The 14893-nt window shown below is 40.4% G+C and overlaps 2 protein-coding genes across 8 annotated transcripts in view; one reads left to right on the top strand and one right to left on the bottom strand.

Annotated features, from left to right (window-relative positions):
* Window positions 1-757: 757 nt before the first annotated feature.
* On the bottom strand, window positions 758-2013 carry LOC110742883 (protein no-on-transient A-like). Its single transcript, XM_021936146.1, has one exon. It carries the CDS (start codon window positions 1981-1983, stop codon window positions 1576-1578), a length of 408 nt encoding a protein of 135 aa, XP_021791838.1. The 5' UTR covers window positions 1984-2013; the 3' UTR covers window positions 758-1575.
* Window positions 1677-14893, top strand: part of KMT2E (lysine methyltransferase 2E) — a 100796-nt gene continuing 87579 nt past the window's right edge. For 4 of the 7 annotated variants that reach the window (XM_021936142.2, XM_017957041.3, XM_021936141.2 and 1 more), the window contains exon 1: window positions 1911-2019. The gene's annotated coding sequence lies outside the window, so the exon portion shown is untranslated. Of the gene's footprint in view, window positions 2020-14893 lie in introns of all 7 variants that reach the window. The other 3 variants (XM_003896441.5, XM_009203603.4, XM_009203602.4) reach the window with 3 other exon arrangements.

The raw sequence follows: 14893 nt of genomic DNA, 5'->3' as shown, positions 1-14893 counted from the left end.
ATAAGAAAATAGGGCGCCAAACCTTCTCCACCAACAGCCGTCACACCCCACGAGGAGTGTCCTGCGGGGGCTTTCCCCTGGGAGCCGCAGCTGTTCTGCCGTATGGGGGAGGGGAACGCTTTCCAACAGTCATCTCTTCCTCTTCGGGCCGCCAACGCCGACCGCACCACAGTCTCCTCCGCCCAAGCCCTGTCCCCTCCCCCGCCCCGGCCTGGGTCGGAGCCAAACCCCACAGGAATGCAGCCCGGTCACATGCGCTGCGGCGGTGGACGTGCCTCTCCCCCCGCGCCCCAAGGAGACCCAGCGCCATCTTGCCCTGACGCAGTTACAAAAGTCACGGGAGAAATCCTGTCTCCTCCTCCGCGCCAGCGCCCCAAAGTTTCGCAGAGGCCGAGCCGGGGCCCTCACCTCGCGCAGGGACAGGAGAAAATGGTCAGGGAAGAGCCTTGCGATTCCCTTCGTCACTGCTTGGGTTCCACATCGGCCGCGGCAACAACGATCGCCATCGTCACCTCTCCCTCTCTACCTTTGCAACAGCCTCCCCCTACAGCTTTGGCCCCACCCGCTGCTGCAGGATGAGGTCATCGCCAGCCAACCACGACGCGCCCGACAGGACACATCAGGCGCCGATTGGCTGCCGAGACCACCTCTGCCTCTCCCCACTCCGCTCCCCCCCGCGCTCCGGGTCGCTGCGGGGCAAGGAGAAGACGCAAACTATTTCGGGGAAAGACCCCGAAAACAAGAGCCGGAATCGCCGTGTCATTTTAGTGGGGAAACCCTTTTATTCTTTGGTCTCCCCCTTTTTTCTTCGAGATCACTGTCTCTCTGTCCCTCCCTCGTTTAATCACCGCCACATAAAGGAATTCCCACTCCCCTCCCCGCACACTGTCCCACCGGTGGGGAAATCCTTCCCCGAGGCCAAGAGAAGTATAGGAGGCAGCGACGGCAACTGCACCGACGGCAACGGCAGCTTTTTACCCCGAAACACGGTGGCAGGGAGGCGGCGTTGACGGTGGCTGCATTTTTCCTGCTGCTTCTCCCCCCGACCTCTTCCGTTTCTTGCTCCTCCATCGAGACAGCGCGGGACTCGCCAGCTCCGCTTTTATCCGGTGCCCGGAGCCTGCGCACTGGAGCCTCCTCAGCCCCTAGTGGGCGTCGAGTGACACCCCAACCGGGTTCACCCAGCGCCGGAGGCCAGACTGGGCTGGGGGAGGAGGGGGAGAGGGACGGAGAGACGGGACTGGGGTTGTTTGGGAGGAGAAGAAAGTGTATCGCTTTCGAAGGGTAACGGGAGGGAGTTCGTTCCCAGGCCCTGCTGTCCTTGTCCGTGCACCCAATACTGGCATGCCCAAGCTCACCTATATCCAGATTTGAGGGCCACTGGGGGAAAGGGGGAAAGAACCAGTCCCACCGAACACCGACACTTCCTCAAACCTTCGGTGGATTGTTGAATGCATCTGTTGTCAGAAATACAGAGACTCCGTCCCCCTCACCGCCTCCAGTTTGCTATCTTCGAGCCTCCGCTGAGAGGCAACGGCGGGCGGCAGCCCACAAGCAAAATGGCGCCGGGCAGCTTCATCCCCTCCCCCTCTGCCCCTGCGGAGCGGGACGGGCGGGCCCCGTGCACTTGCCGCCGCCGCCGCCGCCGCCGCCGCCGCCGCGGCCGCCGCCGCCGTCGCCGCCATTTTCCCAGAGCGAGAAGCAGTGACACTGAGCGGGCGCAGGGGGCCGAGTCGGAGACCGTGCCGGAGTTCGGGAGCGGCAACAGAGTGGGCATAGACACTCCGAGCAGCCTCGCCGTCGCCTCTGCGTTCCTGTTGACTGCCTGGGTGCCCCCTCCCCTACTCGGTTCCTGGTGAAGAGGCTGCGCGCTGCTGTTTGGGGAGGGGGTGTGTGGAGCCGGGTCCTGTGTCCGCAGTGGCTGCTGTCGGGGGGTCGCCTGTGTGCGGAGGTGCGGAGAGACTCCTTGGGGGTCGAGCACATAACGGAGTTCGGGTGTCTCGTGTGTGAACATCACAGGTCAGTGCCTGTCGTCTCCGTGGGAGTTCCTGGGGCTTACAGGGTTGGGGGACTTGTGTTTGAAGGAGGAGGGAGGTCTCTCATCTTTATCCTTAAGCTGGGGGAGTAGACGTTGACTCTCAGGTGTCTTTGCCGGCGCAAGACGTTGCTTGCTTAAATCCAATGTATCCTTTCTTTTCCCTGACCCTAGAAATGGAGCATTATGGCGGGTTTTAGGGTTGGGGAAGGGGAAACAGGCAGTTAAACCCCCTTGAGAGTGGGAGTTAGGGAGGGGGCGCACTCCTCATTGGCAGCGGGTTAAGGCCGCTTGAGTGAAGAGGGAGGCTTGTGACTGTTAGTAGGGTTTGTGTCGAAGTGGTCCCAGGAGCTGCCAGCGCTCCCTTTTCTCAACCGTGTCTTGTTCAGGTGCTGAAAAGCCATATAGGCCCCATTTTCCTCTTCCATTTCTTGATGGGCAGTCTCTAGTATAATGTGCACATGAATACGAAGGGGGTAAGAAGAACGCCCTGGGCATCTCTCTTTGTGGGAAAGCGAGACAGCTAGCTCCTCATCCTCTACTGGAGAGGGTGAACCCGCCCCTGAGGTGGTCACCCCAGTACCCAGCCTTCTGAGTCTCCTCCCCCACTCGTTTTGCATTACCGCCGTGCTTTACTGTGCCGGAGCCTTAGGATCTACAATATGGCTCATTTCAGAAAAGCTTATTTTGACCAAGGGATTGGCACAGACCCTGTGGCAGCAGACACAGATGAGAAACAAACGGTTCACTGTGCTAAACGAGGTGGGGGTGAGAAAAAACAATCCAGAGTGCTCTCTTCTACTGGCCTTAGTTCCGTATAGATCCGTCCTTGCTGGGCTCTGTCTTAAGAATGATACAATTTAAAGTCAAAGAGAAATCGCTAGAGTTAGTTCTAGAGTAAACCTCGTTTTGCCTATTTTGTTCCCCTTTTAGAGATATGAATAAGGTAAGGTGTTTGGAGTTCTGGAGACCTTGGAGAGAATTAAGTGAGGTGCATTCAACTCTAGGCTGGAGACACGAATACCTATTTGGAAAATAGTCTGTTTTTTCCTTCAATTTCTGAGATGGGGAGTAAAAACTGAAATTTCCCTCTTTTGTCCTTTACAGATTCTAAAAATGGCGGCCCCAGGCTGATGTTGTGGTAATCTAATCAGCTCGGGTCCTCCACACCCCATGCAGTGCGTTTGTCTGCAGCATATTACAGGCTTATTATGTTTACATGAAAAGACAGGGCTTTTTTTTCCTTCCCCGAGCCAGTTACAAAAATGTGTTGATTTTTTACTGCAAATTACAATGCTGTGTTTTAGTTGATTAATTTGATTCGTTTTTCCTGAAAGGCAAATAAAATGTCTCCACTTTTGGAAAAAAAAAAAAAAAAAAAAGCCTTGCAAATTTCAGTGGTGATGATAGGTGCGCTTCAACATTAAAAAAAATTATTTTGGTACCAATAATAGTTTTTGTTTGGTTTAATCCAGCCATGTTTTATTCAGTATGCCAAAGTAGATTAAAATGTTTAATAAGTGTAAAAGTACAATCTATTTTGTATGATTAAATGTTTCAATCTAGAGTAAGACATTTCCCAACCACTTCTTGACCCATTTTGTGGATTTTGGTTTTTGTATGCTGTTTCAGCTTAAATTTTAGGGAGCTGTACAAACAAGCCTAAACCTGTTACTTCATTGGGTGTAGAGATGCCATTATATTTTGCCATCCATTTTTCCCATGTATTTAAGCTTTCCTTAAGAATTTTCAAAGTTGATTGTGTATTTGGTAAAGTGAAGCTCCGTGCTGCCTTTTAACAATCGTCTTACAGCATACTATCATCATTATGTAAGTTTAAGGCTCCGATTCTTGATTTTTTTTCCTCTTCAAATATGCCCATTTACCTATTATAGGATTGTGGAATTTAGTCTGTTTTAATAGACCATAAATAAAAACATTACCATAATAGGGTCTTGAATCCATTTTATGCTCTTTTCAGAATCTTACAGACTGAGACTGAAAATTAAATGGTGTCAAGTGTTATTTAACTGTATTTTTTAAAGTGTGAAAGATTAGAATTCACTTTCGTAGTGGGAGTTCTATCTTTTTGGGTTGAACTAAGCAGTGAGATATGAGTGGGCCATTAATGACATTTAATGACCATTCTGATTGTGAAGCAACGGAAAGATGAGTGCCTTTCAATCTAGTAGTACTTAAAAAGGTTGGAGAGTATACACTGTTTCATGATTCTTTTATTCCATTGTAAATATTTTAGAGCAGCATTTACTTCATATGGTGACTGTATCAACTAGGTTGATGATAAGGTTCTAGCCTACGAAATAATTAGAGAAGTAACTGGTTTAGGGATTTTCTACATACCAGTGAGCTTCATCATGGAAGACTGAGCACACAACCTTACTTAGAATATTTGAAATATTTTATTATAAAGTGAAATGTTGGTGGGTAGTGGGCGAGTTTGTATAGGAATTTGAGGTCAGTACTCATTTGTATTTTGATATGAGCAAGTATATCAGTCCAGATTCTTCACTGCTGTGTGAAGATTGTGCATTTATTTTAAAGGCTAGGTGATTAAGGTCTGTGGTTCAGAAGCTTGGTACTTTAAACTTACTATTCAGTATACAAAGTCAGTGTATTTTTATAAATTTGATTTGTGTGGCCGTAGGAGGGAACAGTGTGCCCAATGTTTTTCTTCGTAGAGACCTTGGTCAGGTCTAGACAGACAAAGCAGTTGAACTTATTTGGCTTCAAATGAAAAATACCAAGTTAGAAATTATAGGAAAAGCTGTCTTCAGTTTACTAGCCTTCTTCGTATTGGCTTGCTTTATTGCTTTAGGTTTTGTTTGTTTCTTTTTGGTGGTGGTGGTGGGTGTTTTTATTTTTATTTTTATTTTTGATGTTTTAGTTCCTGTAAAATGAGACTGGCTTTTTTTTTTTTTTTTTTTAAATATTGTACCTTATTTTGAATGGTTACTTTATAAATAACAATGCTATAATTGTTTGTTTTTTGTTAATTTACTATGTATGTTTTAAGTTAGGATTGTCTAGGCAAATTTATTAAAAGGTTAGGCATAATTTTTGTTCCCAGAGAGTTTTGAAAGAATTTGGTCCCTTGGGGGAAGGTAGTCAAATAGTCTTTGTTCTAGGATAGCTGAGTTTGAAGGATTAGTTGTTTATCTGTTTAAGTGGATTTGTAGAAAACTATAATGTAATTGGAGAGTAAATTTTATTTTTGGAGCCTACATTTTGATCATATATCCTTTCGTTGTCAGTATAAATAAAAGGATCTCTCTGATCCCAGTTTAAGTGTAGAGCCTTGACAGGTCTCCATTTCCCATCAACTCTGTAGGACTAATAACTGCCCTACAATTTTGGCTTGTCTGACCTCCTCACAGCTTCCAGCGAGAAATCTTTGCCATATATGCCCCCAGTAAACTCTAGGACTTCTTGAATCTATTGAGGAAGTAAAGAGAAAAGCTAATTAATAGGAGAAAAATTTCCCCTTAGTATATACCTTAGTGGTCTTAGGGAAATAATAATTTCTTAAATTGGCTTCTTAATTTCCAAGAATAATGTACTCATTTTCACTCATCAATCTCCTAAAGAAACCTGTGGTTTAATTTTTAAAGGTGTGTTTTATGTAAACCCTAACAACTCTGCATTTCTGGAAGCTACTACTAGGACTTAAATGTGTACAACCATACTGTGCTTAAAATGTATAAAACTAACAGAACTTTGAAGAGCTATCAAAACTGGTTGGGAAATACTAGTATGCAGTTTTCTCAACAGATGCTATTTTATGTTTACTATTTAAAAATTATTTTAATAATGTATAAAAACTTTTATCTCCAAAGGATTTATTTTTAGCAGATGGTAGGTGCTTAATTATTTCTTGGATGTGAATCTTTTGTTGAAGCAAACACATTTACATCTCAAATACGTAGGGTGATCAGGGACTGTTCCCAGTTATGTGTTAGAATAAATGTTAAATATTTGTATTCTGTGAGACTTTTTTCCCCCAATTTCATGATAATTTATGAGACTTTTTAATATTGAAAATATAATTATTTTTACTTTATGGTAAAATTGCTTTTTGTGTTGACTGGCAAATTAACAGGAATACTATTTGAAATATTACTCTATGAATGTTACTGGCTTTTAGACTGGGTTTAAAATTGAAGTAGCTCGTATTTGCTACCTGTTTTGTAATGTGCAAAAGTTGGGGGGAGCCTTATTTTTTTCTTGACATTGACAGGATAATTTTTTGTATTACCTACAAATTTACTTAATATGGAGGAATAATATTTGTTGTTGTTTTCTACACTAAATTAGAAGTGGATGGTATTTAACTAAAAATCTTGCAATTGCTATTAAACATTTTACTTTATATAAAAAAGGTGTATTTTACTTTATATAAAATAAATATGAGTATTTTACTTTGTATAATATAAAATGAGTATTTTACTTTATATAAAATACTCATTGTTTAATAGCAATTGCAAGATTTTTAATAGCAGTTGCAAGAGATAGGAATTAACCATATTATGATGCAAATTGCTTTTTGTTATTGTGAACTTCCATGCTAAGTGCTACATTAAAAATCAAATGAAGATGACCCAGACTAAGTTAATTAGATCTTAATTCAAATCTTTAAGGATAAAAGAAGTTTTTATTAACCATTGGTAACTAGGATGCCTTTTACTTAAATCAGAGTCAGGAAAAGCAGTTGGTCTTGTATTTCACTAGATAACATGTTTTCACTTAATATGAAGTTAATTCTTTTTTCCCTCATGAACAGCTCATAATTGGATTTTATATTTGGACAGAAAAACTTTTTTTATTGTTAGGTGAATTTTACAGTTTTATTGGAAATCTTATTTGGTTATTTACCAAAACTATTTAAGCTTTTTGGGATGTTGGACATTTTCAATGCAACAGGTCAACAAGGAATTCTTTTTTGATGTGTTGCATTAAGATGCCATTAAAACAGACATTATAGCTTTTAATGATTAAATAATTAACCTGTAATGTAAATTAATGTGTAAACTACTTGTTCATTTTTAATTAAAATATTTTGTATTTCAAAACTTTTTTTTTTTGAGACAGAGTCTAGCTCTGTCGCCCAGGCTGGAGCGCAGTGGCCAGATCTCAGCTCACTGCAAGGTCCGCCTCCTGGGTTCACGCCATTCTCCTGCCTCAGCCTCCCGAGTAGCTGGGACTACAGGCGCCCGCCACCTCGCCCGGCTAATTTTTTGCAATTTTAGTAGAGACGGGGTTTCACCGTGTTCGCCAGGATGGTCTCGATCTCCTGACCTCGTGATCCGCCCGCCTCAGCCTCCCAAAGTGCTGGGATTACAGGCTTGAGCCACCGCGCCCGGCCTGTATTTCAAAACTTTGAAACATGAAATCTGGGTTTAGAAAGGATCTGCATGCAGGTCAACGTGATAAGCAATGATCTATGTAGCTTTATTTTTACAACACTTGAACAGAGAGGTAATTTCTTTTTTTTTTTTTTTTTTGAGACTGAGTCTGGCTCTGTCGCCCAGGCTGGAGTGCAGTGGCGGGATCTCAGCTCACTGCAAGCTCCGCCCTCCCGGGTTCCGCAGCCATTCTCCCTGCCTCAGCCTCACGGTAGCTGGGACCTGGCCGCCCGCGCCGCCCAGCTAGTTTTGTATTTTTAGTAGAGCCCGAGGGGTTTCACCTTGTTAGCCAGGATGGTCTCGATCTCCTGACCTCGTGATCCGCCCGTCTCGGCCTCCCAAAGTGCTGGGATTACAGGCTTGAGCCACCGCGCCCGGCCTGAACAGAGAGGTAATTTCTTAGCAACTCTTAGGTTGCTTAGAGTTAATCCAAAGGAAGAAACAGTCCTTCAGAAGACTAGGACGTATCAGATATTAATTATTAAAAATAGGCTGGGCACAGTGGCTCATACCTGTAATTTCACTACTTTGGGAGGCCGAGGCATTTGAGGTCAGGAGTTTGAGACCAGCCTGGCCAACATGGTGAAACCCCATCTCTACTAAAAATTACAAAAATTAGCCAGGCGTGGTGGCAGGTGCCTGTAATCTTACCTACTCAGGAGGGCAAGGCAGGAGAATTGCTTGAACTCAGGAGGCAGAGGTTGCAGTGAGCCAAGATTTTGTCACTGTGCTTCAGTCTGGGCGATAGGGTGAGACTCTCTTTCAAAAAAAAGTAAATTAAAAACAAAAAATTCTTGGTCCTGAATTTTAGTATTGAGAAAGATGATTTTGAGTAATCACACCGGTGTAATAGCCAACTTGGTTGCAGCAGTTAAGGTCTTGCCTGTCTAGCATACGATAATGGATTGAGTTAGTTTTGGTTTGCGGTACTTACAACTTTAAAGTTCACCTGGCCGGGCATGGTGGCTCACGCTTGTAATCCCAGCACTTTGGGAGGCTGAGGCAGGTGGATCACCTGAGCTCAGGAGTTCAAGACCAGCCTGGCCAACATAGGGAAACCCCATCTCTGCTACAAAAATTAGCTGGGCTAGGTGGCGGGTGCCTGTAATCCCAGTTACTTGGGAGGCTGAGGCAGGAGAATTGCTTGGACGTGGGAGGCGGAGGTTACAGTGAGCCGAGATTGTGCCAGTGCACAGCCTGGGCGACAAGAGCGAAACTGCATCTCTAAAAAAATAAATAGAGTTCGTGTAATTATGTTGTCTCATGTGTTATCTGAGACCAAAAATGTTTGAATTTTTTCATTTATCTTGACTTTTGTTTTCATAGGGTATTTAAAATAATTTCCATTTAAAGTCTTAAAAATTTACACTTACAAATTATTTTAAACTTATTTTAGTTGAATAAGTTTAAACTTAAAGATTAAATATGTTTTCCTGTTTGGCCTAAGATGAAGCCTAGTGTCAGTGGGTTTTAGTAAAAAGTGAGGAATATGGTGAAAAGAATTAACCATTACCACTTCGGATACTGTGAGGAAAACATAATTTGGGTCTTTCAGAGGTTCCACATGTAAGGAGAATGTGTATGAGAAAGATACACTTTTCTAATATTTTTGTTTTCTTATTTCACAGACTAATATATGTAATTGTTTCTGTTTTTGAGTTTACAGAGAGATAATCTTGAGTTCCTCTTACCATCTTGCTTTATATAACATTTAAAGAAAGACAGCGTTCAGGAATTTGAAAACCCCATTTCCTCTTTAATGAAGTGGCTGAGATGGGAAGATTCATGATGTGACTAATTGGAATGGTTAGGACTGTGGTCCAGTAGCCATAAATAGGGGTCTGAGGTTGGTCTGATACATAGTAACTCTTACCCAGAAAATAAGTCTCTACTTCTTCTCTTTCAATGAAGCTGCTTAATTGGTTGCCTTGACACAGTCTTATTACATCTTACATCATTAAGCCTTCACTGTAACAATATTTTTGAAGCACAGACAAAAGATGAATTTGAGTAGCTATTATTTTCCTGGCACCACAGATACAGAGAGAGATAAGACTGTCCCTGCTTTGAGAGAACCCGTAGTTTATTTCACCTTCTTAAAAGCCTGCTGTCTTAGAGTTTTTTGGATGCAAGGAACAGAAATCAGCTCTAGCTAGCTTAAATAAAGGATTTGTTATAAGGCTATAGGGGAATCTCACATAATTTATTTGAAGAAAGTGCAGATGGGCCTCACAGGAATTGGCAAGGTGTCAAAGAGCCACTATTCACCATCTTGATCCCTTCTAATTATCTGAGACTAGTTAGAGAGATGGTGGCGGGGTGGGTGTTTATGGTGTGTAGAGTGGCGTTTCTCAGATGTAAAGCAAGAGAGAGACAGCTTTAATTCTCCTGAAAACAATCACCTTTTTTCCAGGGATGTTCAAAGGTATTTGGGAGGGCTTCCAAAACTAAATAATTGATACATCAAACTGATGATTCAGTTTTTAATTAAAACATTGCCACACACATATGATGAGGAATGCTTAAAAAACCAAGGTATTTTTGGTTTTTACTTAAAAATAATTTAAAATTTATGGAAAATTTACTTGAATAGTACAAATAACTCTCTTACACCCTGTACCAAGATCACCTGACTTGTGATATTTTGCTGTTTGCTTTATTATTCTGTTTATATATACACCTGTTATTTTTCTTGAACCATTTGAGAGTGGGTTTCATTGCCAGTAGTACTGGCCCCTTTACAGCCCTTATTACTGAAGTATGCATTTCCTAAGAACATGCATGTTTTCCTGAGTAACCAGAGTAGTTGTCAAATTCAAGAAATTTAACATTGATGTAATAATACTAAATAGTCTATATTCTAGTTTTATCAATTGTCCCTGTTATGTCCCTCATTAGCATTTTTTTCAGTACCATTAGCCAATCCAAGATCACAGATTGCATTTAGTTTTGTTGTCCCTTAAGTCTCTTTTGATCTGGAACAGTTTCTCCATCTTTGTCTTTTATGACATTGGAAGGCTTATTATTTATATATTGCCCCTCAGTTTGGCTTTGTCTTAAGGTTTCTTCATTCAGATTATGCATTTTTGGCTGGAACACTGGCTTAGTAATATGTGTTTTTCTATCGTCCGGAGGCATATGATGTTTGTTTGCCCTTTACTATTATGTTCATTTTGATAGCTTGGTTAAGGTGTTGAGTAGTTTCTCTATTGTATAGTTGCTGGGTTTTTTGACATTACTAATTAATTTGTGGGGAGATACTTTGAGATTGTATAAATATCCCCTTCCTCATTAAACTTTCCTCTTCAAGATTTAGCATCTATTGATGATTCTTGCCTGAATAAAGTTTTTACTCTGTTGGTTGTAAATACATGAAAGTTTTTCTTTTCTTTTGCTTAATTAAAAAAATTTTCTTCTTTTCTTTACTTGGGTATATACGTATACACCAGGGTTTTTAACTGATTTGTTTCTGGATAGTTGGGATTGTGGGAGTTTCGTTTTCTTGTTTTTTCTCTTCCAGTTTTTCTGTAAGGCATATGGGCTGCTTTTAAAATCACAAATAAAATAAATTTTAAGGAAGAAAAGTATAGATAAGTTGGACAGTATTATATGGATAATATTCCTGTACAGTTTTCCACCCAAATGGGATTTAAATAGTTTCCTGGATGCTGATCTAATTTGAAATCCAGAACACACACAAAAAAGATGTGCTTCTAGTTCCTTATTTAGTCTTTAAAACTATTGCTAAATGAGTCATGAGTTACAGTTGTATTGTTTAGGTTTATGATTTGCTAATGCCAGCAGCTTAATTTCGAAGGGCCGAAAACATCTTTCAATTTTGATACTCCCTTTCTCCATTAAAAAAATCCATTACCCCATCTCTACTAAAAATACAAAAAATTAGCTGGGCTTGGTGGCGGGTGCCTGTAATCCCAGCTACTTGGGAGGCTGGGGCAGGACAATTGCTTGAACCTGGGAGGAAGAGGTTGCAGTGAGCTGAGATTGCACCATTGCACTCCATCCTCAGTGAGAAGAGTGAGACTCCATCTCAAAAAGAAAAAGAAAAAAAGATCGTTAAGCAATTTTTTTTTTTTTTTTTTTGAGACGGAGTCTCACTCTGTCACCCAGGCTGGAGTGCAGTGGTGCAATCTCCGCCCACTGCAAGCTCCGCCTCCCGGGTTCACGCCATTCTCCTGCCTCAGCCTCTCTAGTAGCTGGGACCACAGGCGCCCACCACCAGGCCTGGCTGATTTTTTTGTATTTTTAGTAGAGACGGAATTTCACTGTGTAAGCCAGGATGGTCTGGATCTCCTGACCTCGTGATCCGCCCACCTTGGCCTCCCAAAGTGCTGGGATTACAGGGGTGAGCCACCGTGCCTGGCCCCGTTAAGCAATTTTTAAAAAGTAAAATAATATTTTTTGGAAAACATTAAGATAGGTTCTTTTTCACATACATTTCACATTAATGATTTTTAAAAGGGGATTGGTGAGATGGTATATACACAGATGGTAATACAGCAGAGCATGAAACATCTGTAACTCTAGGGCAAAGCGGTATATGGTTTCTAGAACTTTGTAATTAAAGAAATATATACTAAGGTTAAGAAGAACAAGAAAAGGGAAAGAAACAGGAAAACACTTAGTCTTTTATTACATTATAATAATACTCATCGGTTTTATGTATTTTCTTTCAGTGATAGCAAAATGTTAGTAGTGAATTTGGATGATTTAATTTCTTTGGAAATTTTCAGACAGCAGGAGAAGAAAATTTTGAGACTTACAGAGTGCATATTCTCTAAAACGTAAAATTTTCATATTTCACAACGGTGGAAATTAATGAAATACAGTGGATACTTACCATTTGGTAGGTGCTTTAAAAAATAATTTGAATTGACTGTGTGCAAATATGTCTTAACAGATTAATGGAAGTTCAGTTTGTGGTACTACTAAGTCTTATTTCAGTGTTTAAACAAAAGGTATGGCAAAAGGTACAAAAACAAGCCCCATGGTGAACGAAAGGATTTTCTTTCAGGCCAGAACTCCCATCCTGAACTTGTAAAGGAGCACCTTAATTGACTGAAGTTAAGAATCTACATTTAGAATTGACTTAAGAGATCGCTTTGTTATTTTTTTCTCACTGTGACCCAAAGACCTCATGTATCAGTTATATTAAAATGAACATTCTTGGGGCCCCTTTCCAGACCAGTATAATCAAATATTTAGAGTGGGTCCTTGAATTTGGGTTTTAGTACTGGCTGCAGCTCATTTTTGTATTCCAGTTCTCCGCTTTTATTTTATAAGCAGACTGAGCTCCAGAGAGTTTAAATGATTTTCCCAAGGTCATAAAGTTAGATAGTGGTTAATCAAGGTTTAAAATTTAGGTCCTGATTCTTGGTGCTTTATACTTTTCCAAGAAATCATGCTGGACATTTCTCTTTAAAAGGCAGGCCACTATTTTCAGAGTATCTGAAGTAAGCAAATACTGGTCTTTGTACAGTGTCATGTGACAGACTCTCTGTCTGCTGCTTTTGTGTATTCCAGTTCAAGATGATTCATTGGTTTCCAGAACCTATAGGCTATTTGGATAAGGAGCTTAATTGAAATCACAGCAGTACAAATTGGGATCAAGTTGTGGTTGAGCCTTGAATGCCAGAATAAAAGCATATATACTTAAGAGGAGTGCTACTGAAAAATTTGCACTGGGGAATGACATATGGAACATGGCTTATTTACCTCCAATTCTTAAGATGTAAAAGTAACATATGTTTGTTAAAAGAACTCAAAACAGTACTTCTTTAGAAGCTGTATTGTATAGAGTAGAGACTCCAGAACCGTACCACTTTGGTTTGATTGCTCTCAAATCAGGTTGTACTACGTTGGGCAATGTTTTTTACCTCTTTGTGCTTTTGTTTCTTGGTCTGCAAAATGGAGATAATAATAGAACCTATTTCATAGAGTGATTTTGGGAATTCAATAAGTTAATTGGGGTAAAATTCTTAGTAAGCTCTCTAGCCTTTTCTGTGATAGTTGTTTCTGGAAAAAAGTAAATCTCTGACTTCTGTGTATAAGGTCTACCATATGCTAAAGTGATCACTATTTATAGTTTTTTTTTTCTAAAATGTTTTATGTAGGTACTATAGATGTTTCCCTAATCTTCATTTAACCAGTGTGCAGGATTAATAATTCTTCTTTTAAAAATACTAATGTCCATGTAAGTTGAATGAATGTAAACTGCTTTCTGCTGCTTCCACCATTTGAGTTGAATGCTCATGGAAGTCATAGGTTTGTTCCCAAATTGGCTAATTCCATTGTACTTGTAATGTGTTTGTAATATTCTATTAAATGTTACATAAACCAATGATAAATGAATGTGAAAAGAGAACTGTGTAAAAACAAACTAAGTTAAATGCTTTCGAAAACTTGATAAAGGCAAATTAATTGCTGAAGAACATTGTAGTCAGGTTAGGTGTGGGCACGATGACTAAAAGATTATAGGGAAAAAATAGAAATCTAGAAGGAAGTCTGCTTTCAGATTGCCCCAGAAAAATCTAGGTAACTTATTTTGAAATATGTTGAACAAAAAACTGTAGACAATGCATTATTGATCTGGTTTATGTAGGAACAAGAAACTAGAATTCTAGTCTGGGGAGCTATACTCAAAGAATACATTTCGGCTTGAAACTAAAAAATTGATAAGGACGTTTTACATTAAAAGTACAGTATTTAAGATATATTTTTTGTAATTCTCCATATTAACCTTGATGAACTCACAAACATCTAGTCTCTTGTGTATATGTAAATTTAGATTTCTTTAATTCAAAAGGGGATGGATCCAGTTACATACTGTAACTCTTTTGATCATTTAGTGTCTTGGAAATCTAAAAATGGGACTTCAGGATCTGACTCTGGTTTATCCAGTGGGATTTATAGGACTCTGCTAGATGAAATAACAGATTTCAAGTGGTTCTGGAACATACCAAGATCCAAAGACCTTTGTTGTCTTGTGAGATTTAAATTCTTTTTAAGGGAACTTTTGCACTCTGATAATACTGTAAACTAGATTAATTTAGTGGCAGATAGTTGAGTGCCTTCCTATGTAAAAGCATCATAGTAGCTATCAATTTTGTTTTGTTCATCTTGCACATACTGCTTCCTAACGGAAATAAGTGATGATTGTGTTGGTTAATATCGCTGGAGTCAGATTGTGTAGTTTTTTCAAATGTAAGCCTGTAATTGGTGTACAGTAACCTAGTTGCTGTATATTAGTATTAATCGTTAGCTATACATTAATCTGTCAACCGTTTGATCTTTGAATTGTATGTTAAAACTGGCAAATCTCATGGATGTGATATGGTTGTACCAAAAGACAAATGCTGTTTTATTGTGTAATTGCTTTGAGAATAATTGTGAGAAACTGGTATTTATCATTTAAATTGAT

Source organism: Papio anubis, chromosome 4 (assembly GCF_008728515.1).
Source record: "Papio anubis isolate 15944 chromosome 4, Panubis1.0, whole genome shotgun sequence".
Lineage (NCBI taxonomy): Eukaryota > Metazoa > Chordata > Mammalia > Primates > Cercopithecidae > Papio > Papio anubis.
The sequence above is the reverse complement of the archived record's forward strand: the minus strand, read 5'-3'. Positions and strand labels throughout refer to the sequence as shown.

Coding starts and splice junctions, on each gene's coding strand:
- LOC110742883 (XM_021936146.1), bottom strand. CDS start 1,983: ATGTGCTCGACCCCCAAGGAGTCTCTCCGCACCTCCGCACACAGGCGA.